The sequence below is a fragment of the Mya arenaria genome, chromosome 17 (assembly GCF_026914265.1).
Source record: "Mya arenaria isolate MELC-2E11 chromosome 17, ASM2691426v1".
Lineage (NCBI taxonomy): Eukaryota > Metazoa > Mollusca > Bivalvia > Myida > Myidae > Mya > Mya arenaria.
In genome coordinates this window covers 54,464,585-54,486,231 of record NC_069138.1, presented here as the reverse complement: position 1 = coordinate 54,486,231, position 21,647 = coordinate 54,464,585, and the positions used below count along the sequence as shown (strand labels likewise).

Sequence of the window (21,647 nt, the reverse complement as noted above, 5' to 3'; positions counted from 1 at the left end):
TTGGGGCTTGAATGACATCTTTGTTGAGATATTGACACCTACACCAATAGAACAAGACCCTCTTTAAAAATAATATCTGATAAAAATTTATGGGCATTTGCTACATGTATAGTAGAAAAACACAACAAAATCATCCTTCATTCACAGTGGTACCGTGCTCCTGTGGTTCTTGGTCGCAAGGAGCTCGAGTATGGCAAAGAGAGCAAGGAACGATCCGTTCAGCGCCAGAGGGAGGCAGGGGTGTTACAAGCCCTGTTCTTCTCCCGAAACATGTTGCCTGACACCCCCAAAGAGCCAGAAATGGAACAACCCGAAGAGCATGAAGAGCCCAAGGTCATTCCATTAGAAGATGTGAGTATCTGGGATTGGTTATGTAGTTATGATAAGATCAGATAAGTGGGCTTGGTGAGATGTTAAAATGAGATGTTAGATAAGTAGATCCTAACACCCGTAAATATACTGATATAGAATAACCCATCCACCATTATGATCCCAAGGTCATTCCTCTAAATGATATTAGTATCTGGTCTCAGATTTTTGGAGGTGTCTCCACACTTTTATTTTGCTGGTATTATGGTTGGAACTTATTTTCAGTGATGAAATTTGGTTGGATTCTGCTGTCTTCATCTATTCCATATGTTTTTATGTCGCCTGTGTGGCAAGAATCCTGTTGTCTGGTGGCTCAATTTCATTCCAGCTCCTTTTGCAAACTTTGGCATTTCTCATCAATCTTTACCAAACTTTGTCAATATGTTTGAGCATAATACATCAACCAAATTTCATCAATAGCCGGCAAGTCAGAACACCTTAATACTGTTTGCAGTAATATTAGCTTGAGTTTACTATGCTATATCATTAAAAGTTTGAATTAAAACAAGAATGGCGAACATCGTATTGCAGCCAGTTGTGATGATGGAGGATTTCCGTAGATTCTTGCACATCGAGATGTTCAGAAGGTGGAAATTCAATAACAGGAAACATGTAGGATGTTCACACAGTTAAACCTGCAGTTATATTCAGTGTTTTCAGAATCCTCAGCACATTTTTGCCTTTTTATGCACGCATTGTTCAAATGGTCATTGTTTGATTTAGTCAGGACCATAAGCATGGTTCTTTGCTCTGTTTGTTTCATATTTCTATATATATATATAGGCATTGGTGAAGAAATTATGTTGATCATGTTTTCTTACAGATGTCATGAAGATAACAAAATAACTAAAACAAATGATAACAGATGAGATTTGTGAGGGCCTTTTTACCCGTTTAGGGGAAGACACCATACCCCTATTTGTGCGGATTTTTTAAATTTTATTTTCAGTTTCAGGGAAAATTTCTCAAGAGTACTTTTTCAAACCAAAAAAAATGGATTAAAGTATCAATAGAGCAGAAAATTTATCATTTAGAAATCTTCAGATTGTCATTATATATTTTAGCTCGACTATTCGAAGAATAAGGAGGGCTATACTACCCTGGAATTCCGGATACCGGACAAAAAATTTGTTAGTTGTCAATGTAATTTTACCTCACAAAACCGGACGTTTATTTGTTCAAACATGTCAAAATAATTTTGTGTATTAGGAATTCGTGAATCGCGTGTCACTTTGTTTTGACAGCTGGTGCGTCGTTAAATATTACACCTGTGATGTTTGGTTTAACTCGATAATCGATAATGATGATTGCGCTGTTGATTGACTGTCCCGTGATAATCAAACGATAATCAAACTTGTGAAAAGAAAATTGTTTGAAACATTAATTTGTTTGTTGCAGAAAATAAAGAACTAGAAATGGTTATTAAGTGATCATTTTGGAGGGTTGTTCTATCTAAAGACTTGATTGAATCAAATTAGAGCGGTGCATTAATTAAACTATCAAACATACTAAACAAGCATTAAATTACGCAAGTTGTTTAATTTCAAGATTATAAAAACGCAGAAATGTTTAATTATGCTTATCACTTTTGCAAGTGCTTTAATCATGTCTCAACCTCTGTCTAAACATCGTAGAATTGAACTGTCCCTAGAGGACAAAAGCCTTTAAAGGTTAACTCAGTTAATATTTTGAGAAAACTTACTCCGTACTTCAAATCCTCACTATACCGGAATCCTCACTAAACTGGAAATTTTGCCCAGTCCGGACCTTGTCCGGTTTAGTGAGTTTCCACTGTACAATGGTACTCAACCATCCAACCTACTTAATAAACCATGTAACTCTAGTTTGCATTTAATGAAAAATAATTGCCCTTTATTATTTTACTTAGAAATTCTGGTTAAGGTTTTGCATGCAAGCACACAGGTAAATATCTCAGCAACTACTTGAGGTATTGCATTGAGACTTGATATAATGGTACTCAACCATCCAACCTACTTAATTAACCAAGTGAGATAACTCTAGTTTGCATTTAATGCAAATAATTGCCCTTTATTATTCGACTTAGAAATTCTGGTAAAGGTTTTGCGTGTAACTACATTTAAGTCAATATCTCAGCAAATATATCATGTATTGCATTAAAACTTTATATATGTATTCCCAACTATCTAACCTACTAAATTTATGAAGTAAGGTAACACTTTTTTTTTAATATAATGCAAATTAAGGGCCTTCATTATTTGACTTAGAAATTCTGGTTAAGGTTTTGCATGTAAGCACACATAGGTTAATATCTCAGCAACTACTTGAAGTATTGCATTGAGACTTTATACAATGGTACTCAACCATCCAATCTACATAAATAACCAAGTAAGATAACTCTAGTTTGCAATAAATTCAAATAATGGTCCCTTTTTTATTCAGCACATAAATTCTGGTTAAGGTTTTGCATGTAACCACTTTTAAGTCAATACCTCAGCAAATACATCATGCATTGAAGTTTTACACGCTACCAACCATTATACCTTCTTATTTAATCAAGTAAGATAACTTTATCTTTCATATTATATAATTTTTGCCCCTTTATTATGTTACTTAGAAATTCTGGTTAAGGTCTTGCATGTTAGCACACATAGGATAATATCTCAGCAACTACTTTATGTATTGCATTGAGACTTGATACAATGGTATTCAACCACCCAACCTAATTGAATAACCAAGTTAGATAACTGTATTTTGCAAATAATGGCCCTTTATTATTAGACTTAAAAATTCTGGTTAAAATTTGCATGTAACCACGTTTATGTTAATATCACAGCACATTATATATTCCATTGAAATCTAATCTAAAAGTGATCCATGCATGTTTCGCCCAAACTTTTCAATCCTTACACTGAAAAGTGGTGGAATAGTCGAGCGTGCTGTCTCTGTGACAGCTCTTGTTTAATTAAAGATTGTCTTTGTTTAAAAATTGGGAATTTCAGAGGATTTTTTTGGAGGGAAAAATCAGGGTCCAGCACTTGAGGTTGTAGCCGAGTATCAGCTGTGGCCAAGAAGGGTAAATAGGCCTTGTCTGTACATTGTTCATTATACTTTTCATGTATAGCTCTTATTATGAAAGGTATGACTTGAGACCAGTATTGCAAATTTCATCAAATTTTTCACTTTAACATCAGGTATCGGGAGGTGAGCAGCTGTTATACAACTATGAGACCAACCCTAAACCAGTCGTTGGCTCCAAAAAGTCCTCAAACTCTTCTCAACCACAGAAACAAGCACCACCACTACTCCCAAATCCAGAAGGACAAGGGGGGCCGGGAATGCCACCAGATATGCCCCCCAACAGCAGTGCAGGATTCATGCCCCCTAATATGGCCCTGCCCAGTATGGGGCCAAGCATGCCTGGGGGTCAACCAGGTGGTCCAATGGGACCCATGGGACCAGGCCCTATTCAGGACAATCAGCAGGCAATGCAAGGGGGTATCCCAGGTGGTCCTCCACCCCCTAATGGGCCTGGAGGGTTCAATGTCCCAGCCAATTTGAACCTACCCCCTGACCTGTCAGCTATATTGTCTCAAATACAGAGCCAGCCGTCCGGTCCGGGCACAGATCCTGTCATGGCCCAGGTGCAACAGATCCTCAACAACATTATGGTTAGTGCAAGACTAAGTTCAAATATATGAACCCTTATGCTAAGGAAATTGGTTTAATAAACTCAATATGGTTCCTTTAGTAGATTTAGGTTCATGCCTTCTAGAAATGGGCAGCCAGTTAGTACCCCACAGGTATTGGTCAGCCATTAAATGCCAGTATTAAATATTAGTCATAAGCTCTGACTGCTGATTTAAAATCACAAACATACTATTATATACATACAATGTAGTTATTTACAAGAATGATTAAGATTATAAGCTAACAAGTTAGCTTCAAAATGTTTGAAAATGTGACAGTCATGTGTCTTTTGTGTAGCATATTCTCTATGTACATTATTGTGTATTTCAGTGTGGTGGATCTGAACAGAGTTATGAGCAGCTGCAACAAATCCAGCAGATCATGAGCCAACAGATGGGTATGTTTGTTATACAATTCATTATGAACCTAAGCCATTCAGTATGTTGTTCAATAAATAATTTTAGAAGCCCTTGTCCAACCATCACCAAATTTTTTCAGAATGTTATGGAAATATTATCTCAGTTAAATATCCAACGATGTTGCTTGATAGTAATGACTCAATTGGTCAGTATGTGTATAGACATTATATCTTTGACAAGTTTGATAACCAGCTGTATCACTTGAGCCAGCCAAGAGTTGTTGCCCTTTAATCATAGAAATTACTTAAAATTGGTTTTCAACATTGTTTCTCACTGGTAGCATTGAAGCATGAAACAGTGTTGAGATGTTTCAGTAAAAATTGCCCCAAACCAAGAATTAATGCCTACATCCATTCCTCTTCTTATAGTTACACAAACTTTGTCTTACAGTGTTTGAATTTGGAAATATTTACTTGAGCATAAATTAAATTTTCTTTATCCAGGCATACCACCGGAGATGTTGATGCAGATGTTACCCCCGGGCATGCCCCCACCAATGGGAATGCCCCCACCAGGCCCAATGGGGATGAGGGGCCCGCCTCCGATGATGGGAAATGGGCCACCTGGATTCATGGGGCCCAGGCAGATGGGACCAGGACCCCCAAACAGATTCGGACCAGGTAGGTTGAGTTTTAAGATCTGGTATCTACATGTACCGGTTGTAATTCTGTTAAATTATTTTAGCAAAATTAAGGTGGAATTCTTCATAATTATTGCAGGGATGTGATTTATCTGTTGATTTCCACGGATCCTGTGGCTCCAGGGAACAAAAAAGAATATAAAATAAAAAACAATTTAAATTCAAAAAAAAAATTTGCTTTGGAAACAATCCAAAAGGGGTCTCGGCCAAGAGCCCCTTAACTCTTCTTTGGGCATGAATCCCTTGTACTAAAATCTGTAGCTATCTTTCAGGATTGAATGGTTAAAACTATTATAATCTGTTAGGTGGTTAAAAATTATTTCAGTATTCCAAGAGGCTTGCCATGTTTTAGTCAGTCACAATAAAAATCCAGGCATGTAAAATTGCCTTACTTGAATGAAGCACAGGTGTGATGACTAAAAAATTTTCTATGGCAAATAAGCACCTTGGCCAAATGTCTTGAAGCAGTTTTTCAATGTTTTCTCTAAATGGTATTTCTTTTCATCACAGGTCCCCAAGGTAGCTGGGGAGGCCCTAACATGGGTGGAGGGAACTTTGGAAACCCCAACCAGGGTCCAGGTAATTTCCGTATGCGGGGCAGCTGGCAGCCAGGGCTTCGAGGTGGGAAGAGAGGAGGCGGACCCAACCCTAACAGGCGGGATGACCGATACCGAAAAAAAGGTAAGCCATTTCTAAAATTGAAACGTTTTTCATTCAAAGATATAAATTTTATATTTAAAAAAAAAATCTACCCGTCTTTATTTGATAATATTATTGCAGCAAGAATTATAAACTGTTCCAGATCGATTACAAGTTGGACACTTATATCTTAAAAGAGACCCTAGTTTATTTAAACATTACATAAGTGCACATGTTGAGCCTACTGGGTACCATGATATATGAATAGTGGTCCTTAAAAGTTTTCTGAGACTGTAATGTATATATATATATACATACTGGCCCATTATTCAATACTTAAGGATTTAACATGAAGTGACCAATAATATTTACTAAATAAAATAAATTTATTCCTTTGTTTTCAGCATGTGTTCACTTCCAAAAGAATGGTTACTGCAGAATGGGCGATGACTGCGACTTTCTTCACCCAGGTGTACATAAACAACCAAATAATGATTCCATAGACACCTGACCTTCTGTAGCCTGACACTGTATGGTTGGCTGTAACCATAACTTTCCTGTAAGGCAAAGGGTTTTGCTCAGAAGGTTTAGATTGACGGGAAGGTGGCATTAACTGCTCAGAAAAGGACCATGAAGCAGTCAATATGGTGCTTAAGTTCTGAGAATAATCCTAGAAAGGCATACTAATGGAACAGTTTGTTTCTGTGAGAGAGGAAAGGACGCAATTTCTGTCAAGACTGAGCATGTGGAAAGATTAGCTGCTGAGAATGTCAAAGAAGCATATGAAGTTGGATTTAAAATGAAAAGTGTTCATAACGATAAAACTGTGATATTACATTGAAACTATGGCAGCAAAGAGTGCTAGACATTCTGACCAGAAGTGGGTAACACTGTGGAAAATGGACCAACTTGTGTGGCCTTACAGTATCATGTTGTGAACGATTCTAGATGTTCAGTGAGAAAAGAAGTGGTTACTTCTGACCAATGAGAAGAAGACAAACTTGACAGTATTTACTGATACATGTGTGTACAAATGCGCTAATGACAGTTATATAACTGCAATGAATGGCGTTGTCAAAACAATATCCCGCTATGTCTTTATACCGTGTTCAATCAGTATTGCAATTTTCTGAATGAATGAACGATTCAATGCTATGTGGACTGTTAATTCTGTATAACACTGCAACGTTCACTACTGACCGTAATTGAAATGCTTGAATGAAAACACTTTACATTATAGTATTGAGATGCTTTGGAGTTTACAATAATGAATTTGGATTATTTAAATCCTGTGTTCAAAATGTAAAATTGACATACAAGTTTTGAATACAAATTAAACTTTTTTTTGTTACTAGCTTTAAGTTTAAATCTTGTTTTTAACAGTCAGACCGGGAAATAATGAACTTTATACTTGCTATTTCTTTATTATAGCTTGCAAATTCAAATTGTATATATTATTTCATTGTATAAATGTTATGAGAATTTAACTTTGCTCAAACAGTGTTTAAACGACTATTGTTTTGTTTATACCATGCCTTGATCAGAAATGGTTCAAAGGTATAGTGTTGAAAATGAGAATGTACATTAATATATATATACAACATGATCATGTGTGACCATGATGTATTACATGGTCATATATTGCTTGAATGACCAGAAAAAAAGTGTTTTCGAATGATGTACACATCTTTGTATGTTATGATTTTATACTTTTGAATTGAAACTAAATTATAAAAAAAGATATTGAAGAAAAAGTACAAAATGTTGAATAAAAATTATAAATAAAAAAAAAGGTTGTCTTGTATGTATTTATTGGCATGAATGTATTGCTCAGGTGAGCTATTGTGATCACTCTATGCCCGTCTTCCGGTGTCATCTTTCGTCATGCATCTTCAAAGTTTTCTTCAAACATCATCCCCTCCCAAACCACTCTTTGATGATTTGTTAAACAATTTTGATGAAACAGGAGTGTACCTTGGTTGGTGCCCTTTCAAAATTGTTCAAAGAAATGAATTATATGCAGAACTTTGGTTGTCATGGCATCCGAAAGGAAAACTTTGAAAATCTTTTTGACAAAATCTACATGGCCTAGAGCATAGTTATTTGGTGTGTAACATTGTCTAATGGTCCTCTACCAAGGTTGTTCAAAGTTGACCACACTTGTTCAAAATTGATCACACCTTTGGGGTCACCTGTTTAACATAAAGATATATAGTGAAATCTTTAAAAAAAATCTTCTTGTCTAAAACCATTAGATACAGACCCTATTTAGAATGTAGTGTCATATGAAAGCCCTCTATCAAGTTATTCTTATTATTGCCCTGCTGTCAAAACTGACCCAGAGGTAACAAGTTTGCCGCCTTCCTGTTTTATGTTTAAAAAATCTATCTGAATATCCTTTTTCTCTAAGCTTTATAAGAGGAGATACAGGAAAATTGATCATACCTACTGCTTCAGTGCTCTTGACGAATGTTTCGAGAGGTTTAACAATGCCAAAAAGTCCGAAGCTATGCCTTATTGTTTACAAGATTATAGGGACCATCTTTTCAACATGTGTATGGCAAAATATTGTAAGATAAATAATTCTATGTAAAATAAAAAAAATCTGTGAACTGAGAAATAAAACAATTAAAAAAAAAATCTTTGTACCTCTAAGAAATATTGTTTTGAAAAAGCAATTGTATACTATGATTAACAATAAGAAGGGGTTCTTGATGTTTGTTTAATTACACCTTGACTTATGTACTGAACAATTCAGTAAATCAACCCAAGTAGTCCAGAGCTACTATTGCTTTCTTTGGTGATGTTAATTGGTAAGTTTGGACATCTGATGATGCCTGACCGAGATTACTGTCATGCTACATGTATGCAGTTGGCACCATGCAGCCATATTTCATTAATTATCAAAATTAAAAAAATACTATCTGTACATATGACAAGCAGTCACAATTTCAGACATACAAACACTAAGACTAGAGCACTTAAATGGGACTTGCTTAAAAAAAAATTATGGTCATGCATCTGTAAACACTAATATTATAATAAGTTTGCTGTTTGATACCGAAGTTGCAGCAAAAAATAAATTAAAAGTTTTGCTAGGATAGCTTATCCATGTCGGTACAGTCAAGAAAACAATAGGAAAACTGACAACTTAACTTCCAGCCCACAAGGACTCTATGTGGAATAATTTAACCTTTAACCAATTGATGAAAATTCTTAATTACACTTTTCAAATCCATGAACTTCAAAGACAATATTTGAGCATGTATATATATCTGCAGCTAGAATTTAGTAAATCGGATGTGTCACCTGTCAGGCGAGCCCATCATTGACTGTATTCTATACCAATTGTGAGGGTCACTATGACCTTGACCTTTGTTGCTGACCTCAAAACCAAAGGTTCATCTTCTGTTGATGATCAATATTCCTACGAAAATGATTGGAAACCCATTTTTTCACTAAAGGTCACTGCAACTTTGACCTTGGTCTTAAATGAACCCAAAAACTACAGGGCTCATCTACTGGTCATGATCACAATTAGAAATCTATGAAATATCTTACTTTTGTCAGGTTTGACATGCACAGGCCTTCCAGCTTTCATACTTTTTCCTACTTTTTTAACAGCTTCCTACTTTTTTCTAAAAAACTCCTACTATTCCTACTTTTTTGAAAATAAAGTCCACAAAAATATTAAAGTATGATCATTGTGCTAGTTTTATTTGCAGAAAATGATCAAAAGATGTCAAACTGGCTGTTTTCTGTTGTTGAAAGGTGTGGCAACATGTTTCACTTTGACATGCATCATCTTTCATAATAAAGGCTGAGGGTTGATGACCACACAGTTCAGCAACAGAAACCGACCAAGCATCATTCACTAAAATATTCAATGTGGCATAAAGAATGGTATGATTTTGCATTAAAAACACCTCCTCTAGGTAAGTTAATAGCTATCAATAATTACATATTTGACCAAAAATATTCCTTCTCTTTTCCTTACTTTTTTGTAAAAAATATTCCTACTATTTCCTTCTTTTCTGTCAGAAAACCTCCTTCTTTTTGTTAGTTGCTGCTGGAAGGCCTGCATGCATGCAAGTAAATTTAAAAAATACAGAAATAAATAGGGAATACCCAAAGGAAATGCACTTGTCTGGCTTGTTTACCTCCAACTTTTAAAACCAATCTCATTGTCAGTTGATGGACAATCGGGACCACAACTTCATATATGACTACCAGTTGGATTTTATAATAAAAACTAAAAACAATTACTTTAAACAAGTCCAAGTTTTATTTGTGTATTCAACAAGAACATAACAAATCCACAAAGAACATACAAGGTGGTGTATTCAACAAGAACATAACAAATCCACAAAGAACATACAAGGTGTCATTCAATGACAAAATATTAATATGAAATCATTACAACAACGTCTTATCATGAGGAGAAAAGTATAAACCAGGATTATATGGGCAGATATTTGAACATATCCATTTCTTCTATCTCTAGCAAATAAGAAGCAATATTATTTAATATTTTATAATCAACATAAGACAAGTTGTTAAATTGTGTCAAATTTGGCCAGTTCAAATAATATCTGGTTATAATTTTATAAAGAGGACACACTAACAAAAAGTATTCATTTACTATAATATTCATATAACATTTTCTATCTTTTTGGTCTATAATTCTATATCTTTGTTCTTGAATAGTAAGGTCGTGTTCTCAACATCAAAATCTATTAACATCCTTAAATTATTGCTATCGATACAAAAGAAAAAAAATGAATCGCAAAATAATGTTGCAAGTATATATCATATAATTTTCTAACAACAGCTTCTTTCTGTAAATTCGTTAATTTTACATTTTTTAAAAATATGCAAATCCAAGTTCATTCAACAACTGTTTCAAAAACTGTCGAAGTATCAATATATTTCTTATAAAAGATATCATATCATATTGTATTCCTCATATATAAGAGATGCAGGATATCTTTAAACATGTTGTTTATTCTGACCAATTCGTGGCTGAAATTCAGCCCTATTCTTAAAAATATACTTTTTTGAAATTCCCAATTTTATGGTTTGAAAATTTATTTTTTATTGAAGAGCTAATGTATTCTTAATAAAATCTTTTATCTATTCTTGTTCATTGAATACACTTTTAAGTAACTTTATTGTTCCTTTTCTTAGTTTTGCCAGTAGCTCTGGCATTCTTTTGTGAACCCATGCCTGCCATTGTCTGTGATTTATTTTCATGTTTGTCTTTTACAATGAAACTTTTAGAAGCCAGACCTGTACCTTTCTTAGGTCTATGTTCAGAACTCTCAACTTTACTATCAGCTTTTGTACTAATATTCTCTTGTGGTTTATAATCATGTATGATCTCTGATTGACCAGTAACTGTGTCTCTCTCACTTCCTAAAACATTCATGGTACATGTATGTGACCTGTACTCTTGCCTCGAAGATTGACTGGTTTCCACATGTATGCCACTGCCAGATTGAAGACCTGTCTTTATATGTGACATATATCCCTGCCTTTCATGCTGACAGGTTGTTTCACTGTCTTGATATAAACCAGTCTGGTTTTGTGCCACATATTCAGGTTGACTGGCAACACTACCAGTTTCTGTATCAGCCTGTATTTGTGGCCTATACTTTTGATTAATCAACTCATTATCAGCAACTAAACCAGTCTGAGACAGTGGCCTATATTCCAGTTTCTGCACTTGATTCGTTACAATATCACTCCTAGGAACTAAACCAGTCTGAACTAGAGGCCTAAAGTCATGCTTCCCCTGTTGATTGGCCATGTCACTTTCAGCAAGTAGACCAGTCCGTGAATGAGGCCTATATTCCATTCTACCCAGTGGAATATTTCCAGCATCACTTTCAGCAACCCTGATCATCTCTTCAATACTTGGACTTGCTTCAATTTCACACATTTCCATTCCATCAATTGACTGAATAAAGAAAATCCCCTTTTCTTTATCAAGAAATATATTAGGAGAGGAAAGATTAGAAAATGGAAGGCTAGAAGTTTCACTTATTAACGAATTACCACTTGATTTTCTCGATCTGTCTCCCGTTTCAGAATTTCCACTAACTTGCCTGGATCTTGAGCTTGACAGTTTTTGACCATGTTGGCTCTCATGCATGGATTCTTGAAAGAGGTGTAGCTTTTTGCTTACATGTGACATTATTACCGAAGTTCTAGAGCTATTAGAAACACCACTAGGATTTCTTGATTTTCTAGAACTTCCACTAACATTTCTTGATTTAACTCGTCTCATTGTTGTATCATAGTTTTTCTTTTTCTTCGAATCCATTCCACCCTTTATAGAGTCTAAATTCTCATTCAAGTTCTCTTTTGTTAAAGAAACAGGTTTGAAATTGTCTGACTGGTCTTTAAATGTCACACTTGGTCCAGGAGTGTTTGCCCTATTTGAAGCTTTAGTGACATTGTTAGGAACTTGTTCACCAGCATCACCTGTCACAATGTCACCTGATAGAGGGATGAAAGGTAGAGTGACCACACCTGCAGACTCAGGAATGTTAAACTGCTGAATTACTTGTTGCACATTATCGCTGCTCTGTGTTTCATAGCTTATGTGAATATGAGATGGTAGGGGATTTGAAGAGGGAGGAATATGATTCACAATTTGATCTCTGGTATTTTTAGTATGACTTGGGATGGATTGACTACTACCATCATGTTGATGTACTTCAACAATATTTGGTTTCCTTGACAACTGAGTGGCTGCATTATTCACTTCATTTTCATGTGCTGAAACAATCAAGGGAATATTTCCCCCCAAATCTGATTCAACTGAAGAAGCACGGTTTATTTCACCATTGTCCAAGACATACATAATTTGTGTCAGGCCTGTCGCATTGTCAAATATGGGAACAGGCCTATAAACACAAGATGGATTATTATCTTGCATAATCGGTTCTGGTACATTACTAACAATATGCTGAACACTTTGTGGTATAAAACTTTGCCCTGCATCGATGCTTATTTGTTGAACAACTTGAGAATTTGGCAAAGTCTGTTTGGAATTATTTTGGACCGGTACAATTGATTCAATATTAAACACCCCCTGGTCAGTGACAAGCTGGTAACTTTGACTTGGGTCCAAAGTCATCTGCTGAACCAGAGTCGGAACCATAGGAGGTTGACTTTCAATGATGTTTGCTCTCTGCACTATTTCAACTGGAGATTGTAACTGCATTTGTTGGAGATGAGACAAGTGTTGATCAACAAAACTCTGACTTTGATTGTTTTGAATTTGCTGCTGTACAATAGGATGAATAAGCCCATAATTGCTCATATTTGCCTGGGGAGCGAGTGATGTCATAGATAGAGTGGTGACAGGAAGTGATGTCATCTGATGTGATGTCACATGGTGTGATGTCACCAGGTGTGGTGTCATAGGCTGTGATGTCATTGAGAATGTCATATTTCTACTCATTTCCCTAAGCTTATTTGTGTATGACAGATTCTCCCTATATTTGGGTGGGGGAGGCATGAAAAGTTGAAAGTTTGAGTGATCCATCATTGGTGGATTCAAATCAACATCTTTGTTTGTAAGAGGTATTTTGACAGGCTGGTTGAGAATCTGTTGACCAGTCAGGGAACTGTTTCTTGAATTTGGAATAACCTGCATGGATGGCAACTCAGATTCCTGAAAATATATTTAGGGAGACTTATTATTTAAGTGGAATTGTGCTCAACAAATCAATCAATATATTTAATACATGTATATACACTGCAGATCATGCTGACTGCCTTTTTATTTACATTTTGTACCCTTGCCTACGGAAATGTAGCAAATTTAATAGTAAATCCATGGCACTTAACCTGGTGCATGCTTTAAAAAATGTTCTATTTATATTAGACATTTCGAACAATTCAGTGTTCAGTGTATATATCTTGAAGGTCCTAAAATAGTCTTAAGTTATTTTTTGAGGAAAGGTTTAAAAGTGAAATGTTCTTAACAAGAGTCCTTACAACTGAATGGAGCTGATTAATATATGTAGATACAGTTAACCTCTGGCTAAGCCCGGCATATTTTAGTCATACAGCCAGCCACCATATGACCGGTCCTGTAGCCTGAATACACTACTTAAACACACTAGTAATGGATAAGCTTAAATTACAAGATGATGTTATCAACATGTCTGAATTTTTTTAAGCAGATTACACAGTAAACTGAGAAAGTCTACTGGACGATTATTCAACATAAGTTTTGGTTTAGCAACTGAGTCTGAGCCAAATTGGCTGCTGCTTCTTAAGGGTTGAGCTTAGTAATGTACCCTAGAGGTGTGTGTCTGTGCACGACCTTGTACCACCATGTGACCTGTAGATGCTGGCACAGCAGGGGGGTGAGACACTGCTGGCGGGGACTGGCTTTTGGAAGGATGCTGTGAAAACAAGAAAGGAACATATACATAATTTTATGTCATTTAATTAACATTACATTACTTACAAAGCTATTTCAATGATGGCAATATTAAATACCAAGAGAGGAAAGATGAAACATGAAGACTTTCCATATCAAAGCATTTTATTTACTTTTAAAAAAATAAAATTTATCCATTTATACAAACACAAGGTATTATACTAAAGCCCGCCTTAAACCATACCATATACTTTTAAGAAAGGCCTTTAAGTATAAATAATTGCATTAACATGAAGGTTCATATTACAAATGTAAATGATTATGTTTCATGATCAATAAAAATGCAAATTCAATAAATGGTACTGAACTTCAATAATTTTTACACAAATTGTTCATATACCAGACAATAATTAGCTATAAAAGCACATTTAAAAAAAAAAAAAAATTGTTCTGAGATAATGTATACATTATCAAATTTATGTGTCCACAATTTATTTGGTATGTAAAACAATAAAAAAAAACATTAATTAAAACAGTTTCAGACAGTTGAATGAACAAGATTTTGGTATGATGAGCATGTAATGTGTTTTTAGTAATTGCATAATACAATAAGGTTGGGAAGAGATACCTCAGAAACAGTTTTCTTTCTTTTCCCACTTCCTTCTGCGATTTCAGCATCTTGAGTCTCTGTAATATGTATCAAATGAAAGTATTTAATCACAAATGATTTAATGTTCTTTAACATTGTCTGAATAATAATTTTCTGGTAATAAAGTGATACTTGTTTCATGTTTTTTTGTATTAAGTCCAAGAACCTGTATTTACAAAATAATTTTTGGATTAATGGGCAAAGTAGTAAACACAATTAATTCTAAAACAAACAAGCTGCACATACCAGTATTTTCCGACCTGGTCCCTGCTTTCTTAAAGTGTTCCTGCCAGTACTTCTTGAGCCCATGCTCTGGTGGGTCCCTTATCCCTCCAGTCAAGGTCATGTGGTTACACACCTTCGTGATTGTTGAGTTGGAACAGCCCGTAACCATGGTGATGAACGTGTTACAGTTGAAGTGGGTCGCTCCTGAGAATAATTAAAGTATATAATAGCACCAGAAGCAGAGGCAGATGCAGATGATAACGTTCATAAAATGTTCTATATTAACCAAGGTCCATAATAATTCAAGTAAATTTAATCTAGTCATTGTAAAGGGACTTAATCATCGTATGATAATATTAAAGTGCAGTTGCAATCCATAGCAAAAGAGAAGGGTTGTAAAGTGCCAATAAATTTCATTATTTATGCAGAGGAAAGCTATCATAGTTGACATTTATTGTTCATGATGAAAACCAGAATGTGAGGTGCCTATCACTTGGCATTTCTGTTGTAAGAATCTCAGCTGGCACCCCCTTTGCCTCAGTTGTGGGCGGGTTCTCCAATCTTACCTGCTTATGTAAGCATCTGACCTAGCACCCTCCTTGCCTCAGCTTGCCCTTGTTGTGCCCAGATTCTCCAATCTTACCTGCCGTTGTAAGCATCTCAGCTAGCACTGTCCTTGCCTCAGCTTGCCCTTGCTTTGTGCGGGTTCTCCAACCTAAACTGCTGGTGTAAGCATCTCTGCTAGCACCCTCCTTGCCTCAGCTAGCCTTTGCTGTGTGGGTTCTCCAATCTTACCTGCTGGTGTAAGCATCTCAGCTAGCCCCCTCCTTGCCTCAGCTTACCCTTGCTGTGCCCGGGTTCTCCAATCTTACCAGCTGGTGTAAGCATCTCAGCTAGCTCCCTCCTTGCCCTTGCTGTGCCCAGTTTCTTCAATCTTACCTACTGGTGTTAGCATCTCAGCTAGCACCCTCCTTGCCCTTGCTGTGCCCAGGTTCTCTAATCTTACCTGCTGGTGTTAGCATCTCAGCTAGCCCCCTCCTTGCCCCAGCTTGCCCTTGCTGTGCCCAGGTTCTCCAATCTTACCTGCTGGTGTTAACATCTCAGCTAGCACCCTCCTTGCCCTTGCTGTGCCCTCTTCTCCAATCTTACCTGCTGGTGTTAGCATCTCAGCTAGCCTCCTCCTTGCTTTAGCTTGTCTTTGCTGTGCCCGCGTTCTCCAATCTTACCTGCTGGTGTAAGCATCTCAGCTAGCACTCTCCTTGCCTCAGCTTGGCCTTGCTGTGCCCGGGTCCTCCAATCTTGAAGCAGGCGGCGGTGGGTCAGAGCCAGCTGTAAGGTTATATAATAGCTTATTTTGTGGCAATGAAAAACAGACTTTTTTTATTTGTCACATCAAATATTCTGTGTATACACATTGTTAGTATATCTTATAATTAGTGATTTATCAGCCAGAGGAACATCTTACTGGGTTGCCACATATTTTTAATTTTTCACATTTTTTTTTATTTTAACTGTTTTATGATATAGAGCAAAGTTATTTTCTCAACTATTGTGGCAAAATTACTGTTGTAATTGTACATTAACATAATATCTGATTTTGTTTATTATTATTTTGTGTCATTGAAATTATCTGTCCTAAAAAATGTCTTATTTTGTAGTAAATATAGGAGAATAGCGTTTAATTATGGGCCTTGATACATATGTGACCTTAGGTTTTGTGCTTAACACTTCCACCAGTTTTTACATGTGATTCACCGTAATACCTAAAACAGATAAGCTAACATTATATCTTTTACCCACCATTACACAGCTATCTGCACAGCAGTACATGTCAATCATAGCCTCAATATCTGGCAGCTTGCCAAGAATTGCCTTACCACGGGTACGCTCTATACGACACGGCCTCTGAATGATAAGAGAATTATAATTAAAGGCAATAACATTATTCTTACCTTAGTGAGGCATAAAAAAATGTTAAATTTCACAGAAAAAGATAAAATTGTGATAAATTAAAGTCGTATTAGATTTCAACTGCCAAATATGTCAAGTTCATACCGGTATGTATTTATAATGGATTTTTAATCTTATTACGAGTTTTAATCACAAAAAGGGAATATTTGACAGTCTGAAGAACTTAAGGCAGAAGGGTGCCTTTGCTGGACTCCCAAGAGGGCAGAAAGGTAATGCCTAAGAAGGATAGGGTGCATGAGCACCCTTCCATAACAGTTTAACACTGTAGCTAAAACCATACTTAATGGTTCCGCTCTTTCAGCCAACGAGGCTTATTGACATTCAATTGATACAAACCTTTATTATGTATGCAAAGGCCTAGAAAAAAAGTTGTTTGGTTAGGGTAACATCCTTTTCAGAAATAAGTATGGTAGTTTTTTTTGTTGTTTTTTTATTACCTTTTTTTAAGAATGTCAGTTTCATCATAGTTGAATGGTGTTAAAGTTTTCTTCTGTATAAGCATTCAAGGTTTTAAACTACATATTGAAAAGCAATTAAAAAAAAAATAAAAAAATAAAAAAAAGTTTTTAGTTTTTCATTTTTTTTTTAGTTTTTCATTTTGTTCTCAAACTGACTATAACTAGAACTCCGCGAGTCGGATGTGTCGCCTGACGAATTATTTACTGTCGACACTATAGCTGTTAGATTGGCATTTTATTCATGTATAGACAATGATGTTGCCATTTAACTTTCAAGTGTAGGTGGCATTTGATAGTTTACGAGATATGCCACGGACAAAACCTAAGCAAGAAAATTAACAAGGGCAATAACTCTAAAAATATGGCAGCAAGAGTAACGGTTCTTGTGCACTGCACTTGCCCTCAATGAGATCTATCTAGCTATGAAGTTTCAAGTTGATACCTCTTATATTCTTCAAGATATGCCCCGGACAAAACTCACAAAGGGCAATAACTCTAAAAATATGGCAGCAAGAGTTAGGGTTCTTGTGCACTGCACTTGCCCTCAATGAGATCTATCTAGCTATGAAGTTTCAAGTTGATACCTCTTATATTCTTCAAGATATGCCCCGGACAAAACTTTAAGCATGAAAATTAACAAAGGGCAATAACTCTAAACATTTAGATGCAAGAGTTACGGTTTTTGTGCACTGCACTTTCCCTCAATCAGATATACACGGAATAAGTACCTACGGAATAAGTTTCAGGTTGATACCTCCTATAGTTTACGAGATATGCCACAGACAAAACCTAAGCAAGAAAATTAACAAAGGGCAATAACTCTAAAAATATGGAAGCAAGAGTAACAGTTCTTGTGCACTGCACTTGCCCTCAATTAGATCTATCTACATATGAAATTTCAAGTTGATACCACTAATAGTTTAGGAGATATACCCTGGACAAGCGAAAATGGGACGCGAACGCCGCCGCCGCTGACAAAAGTAACCCCTATATCTCGTCTCTCAGGCGACACAAAAATGGTAGGGTCGGCGTCTATTCCGTAGGTAGGGTCGGGTTACCCGAACCAAATGTATTTTTTTTGTAGGCCAAACCAGTAAGGGGTATTACATTGTCCGTTTTAAGGCGTTTGTGCAGGAAGTTATTGGAGTATATGAGTATCCTCTGTGTGGCGCGCTCGCAAAGTCTCATGTCTTCCCGCAGCCTCTGACGATGGATAATCACAAAATCCTCAAAACGCTTTGACTTCTTCTGACCATTGCCCAAACCTACTGAGCTGTTGAGAAAAACAAGTATTATAGATATCTGCACATAATTAATAGAAAAGGGAAAGTTGTGAAGAATGCTTAACATTGCCCATAACACACTCCATAAATAAAGTCAAAATACAAAAAAATAACAACAGAAGAATGATTTAGTTTCTCTTATCATAAGGAACTCTTAATGTTACACTTGAAGATAAAATTGATCATAATAAGCGTACATAAATGTAAATATTAGGGGTTTTATAAAATGACTCAAATGAAACTTACACTCTGGTTTTTTGGTTTTCTGGCATGACATAGCATTTTTCCTGTCTCAGTTTTTCAGCTTCCTTCATCAGATCAAGCAGCAAGTCAACTTCATGCTTCTGGTCAGATTTCACTGAAACATACCAGCCTACATGTAACCTACAAGTTATTAAGAGCTGTCACAGGGACAGCGGCGAGCCTATTCCACCACTTTTAAAGTTTAAAGATTGCAAAGTTTAGGTGAAACGTCCATGGATCACTGTAAAATTAGATTCCATGCAAAACCATAACCAGTAAAAAAATAAAGGTGCAAAATTTGCATTATGTGGAAGATTAAATAACCATACATGATTGTATAAAGTTTCAATGCCATACATAAAGTAATTGCAGAGTTATAGAATTATATGCGCTTACATGCAAAACCTTATCCAGATTTTCTAAGTTGAATAATAAAGGGGCAGTTTATATTATATGCAAGACAGAGTTATCTTACTTGATTAATTCAGAAGGTTGGATAATTACGAACACTAGAGGGCCATAATTTGCATTTTATGCAAAATAGAGTTATCTAACTTTATTATTTAAATAGGTAAAATGGCTGAGTACTGTCGTATAAAGTCTCAATGCAATACATCAAGTAGTTGCTTAGATATAAACCTATGATTGTTAATATGCAATTAACCTTAACCAAAATTTCTAAGAAGAATAATAAAAGCCCATAATTTGTTGTTGTTTTTTTTAAATTAATTAAGTATGATGGGTACTAAGTTGGGAACACATATCTAAAAAGCAATACATGATATATCTGCTGATATAATGACTTACAGACTAATACATGCGAAACCTTAACCAAGGTGTGACGCCGACGCAAGAGTGAGTAGTATAGCTCTGCTTAATCTTCAAACAGACCAGCTAAAAAGAGCACAGCAAGATGACATCAATGCTCTTCTGTTCTTACCCTGTCAAAAAGGGGCATAACTCAACAATGATTAAAAAGCCAGAGTTATGGGCCTTGCTACACATGTGCATTTGTATTATTTGTTGTACTTGAACACAGACAATGTCACTGACGACAACATCATGGATATAACAATTCCACAACTTTTCTTAAAAAAACCCCAGCCAAGCTTAAGAATCAAGAAATACAAATTGTAAGGCAAGATGTAACATGGGCAGGTAGCTACCAAGATGGTTCTGGTCTGAGGAACTGCATACAAGATGTAACATTCTCTAGGGCAGGTAGCTACCAAGATGGTTCTGGTCTGAGGAATTGCATACATGTATCATGATATGGAAGTACTTAATAGTAAAAACGTACGACTAAAATGACTTATCAAATGTATCATAAAATTTAACATGATCCAGGCCACCGATTGTTAAGTGTTATTTGCCCTTACGTTTAATTGACTTTAAGACACACAAACCTCCAAACTTACCTGATGTCTTTATGAATTTCTGTAAACAGCCACACAATTTCTTTTGACTTGGGGGACAATAGAGCTTTTCAACTGAAAATTCAAATGCATACCATGTAACTAGCCTGCATACCATGTAACTAGCACGCATACCATGTAACCAGCAGGCATACCATGTAACTAGCACGCATACCATGTAACTAGCACAAAAGACCATGTAACTGGCACAAAAGACCATGTAACTAGCACGCATACCATGTAACTAGCACGCATACCATGTAACTAGCATGCATACCATGTAACTAGCACGCATACCATGTAACTAGCACGCATACCATGTAACTAGCACGCATACCATGTAACTAGCACGCATACCATGTAACTAGCACGCATACCATGTAACTAGCACGCATACCATGTAACTAGCACGCATACCTTGTAACTAGCACCCATACCATGTAACTAGCACAAAAGACCATGTAACTAGCACGCATACCATGTAACTAGCACGCATACCATGTAACTAGCACGCATACCATGTAACTAGCACGCATACCATGTAACTAGCACGCATACCATGTAACTAGCACGCATACCATGTAACTGGCACGCATACCATGTAACTAGCACGCATACCATGTAACTAGCACGCATACCATGTAACTAGCACGCATACCATGTAACTAGCACGCATACCATGTAACTAGCACAAAAGACCATGTAACTAGCACAAAAGACCATGTAACTAGCACGCATACCATGTAACTGGCACGCATACCATGTAACTAGCACAAAAGACCATGTAACTAGCACGCATACCATGTAACTAGCACGCATACCATGTAACTAGCACGCATACCATGTAACTAGCACAAAAGACCATGTAACTAGCACGCATACCATGTAACTAGCACGCATACCATGTAACTAGCACGCATACCATGTAACTGGCACGCATACCATGTAACTGGCACGCATACCATGTAACTGGCACGCATACCATGTAACTGGCACGCATACCATGTAACTGGCACGCATACCATGTAACTGGCACGCATACCATGTAACTGGCACGCATACCATGTAACTGGCACGCATACCATGTAACTAGCACGCATACCATGTAACTGGCACGCATACCATGTAACTAGCACGCATACCTTGTAACTAGCACGCATACCATGTAACTAGCACGCATACCATGTAACTAGCACGCATACCATGTAACTAGCACGCATACCATGTAACTGGCACGCATACCATGTAACTGGCACGCATACCATG

General features: G+C 36.4%; 2 protein-coding genes across 3 annotated transcripts in view; one reads left to right on the top strand and one right to left on the bottom strand.

Annotated features, from left to right (window-relative positions):
• Nucleotides 1-7,502, top strand: part of LOC128223717 (serine/threonine-protein phosphatase 1 regulatory subunit 10-like) — a 41,408-nt gene extending 33,906 nt beyond the window's left edge. The window contains exons 15-20 of the mRNA XM_052933046.1: nt 148-351; nt 3,543-4,019; nt 4,369-4,435; nt 4,901-5,077; nt 5,608-5,778; nt 6,141-7,502. Of these exons, the coding sequence (XP_052789006.1) occupies nt 148-351; nt 3,543-4,019; nt 4,369-4,435; nt 4,901-5,077; nt 5,608-5,778; nt 6,141-6,247 (1,203 nt within the window). The 3' untranslated portion in view covers nt 6,248-7,502. The remainder of the gene's footprint in view (nt 1-147; nt 352-3,542; nt 4,020-4,368; nt 4,436-4,900; nt 5,078-5,607; nt 5,779-6,140) is intronic.
• A 2,506-nt stretch (nt 7,503-10,008) lies between these two features.
• LOC128223084 (uncharacterized) overlaps nt 10,009-21,647 on the bottom strand; it is a 47,354-nt gene continuing 35,715 nt past the window's right edge. For both annotated transcript variants that reach the window (XM_052932323.1, XM_052932321.1), the window contains exons 5-13: nt 20,385-20,456; nt 18,970-19,081; nt 18,548-18,713; nt 16,812-16,916; nt 16,238-16,340; nt 15,033-15,215; nt 14,766-14,824; nt 14,052-14,159; nt 10,009-13,420 (exon numbers count right to left, since the gene is read on the bottom strand). In XM_052932323.1, coding sequence (XP_052788283.1) covers nt 10,895-13,420; nt 14,052-14,159; nt 14,766-14,824; nt 15,033-15,215; nt 16,238-16,340; nt 16,812-16,916; nt 18,548-18,713; nt 18,970-19,081; nt 20,385-20,456 — 3,434 coding nt within the window. In that variant the 3' untranslated portion in view covers nt 10,009-10,894. The remainder of the gene's footprint in view (nt 13,421-14,051; nt 14,160-14,765; nt 14,825-15,032; nt 15,216-16,237; nt 16,341-16,811; nt 16,917-18,547; nt 18,714-18,969; nt 19,082-20,384; nt 20,457-21,647) is intronic.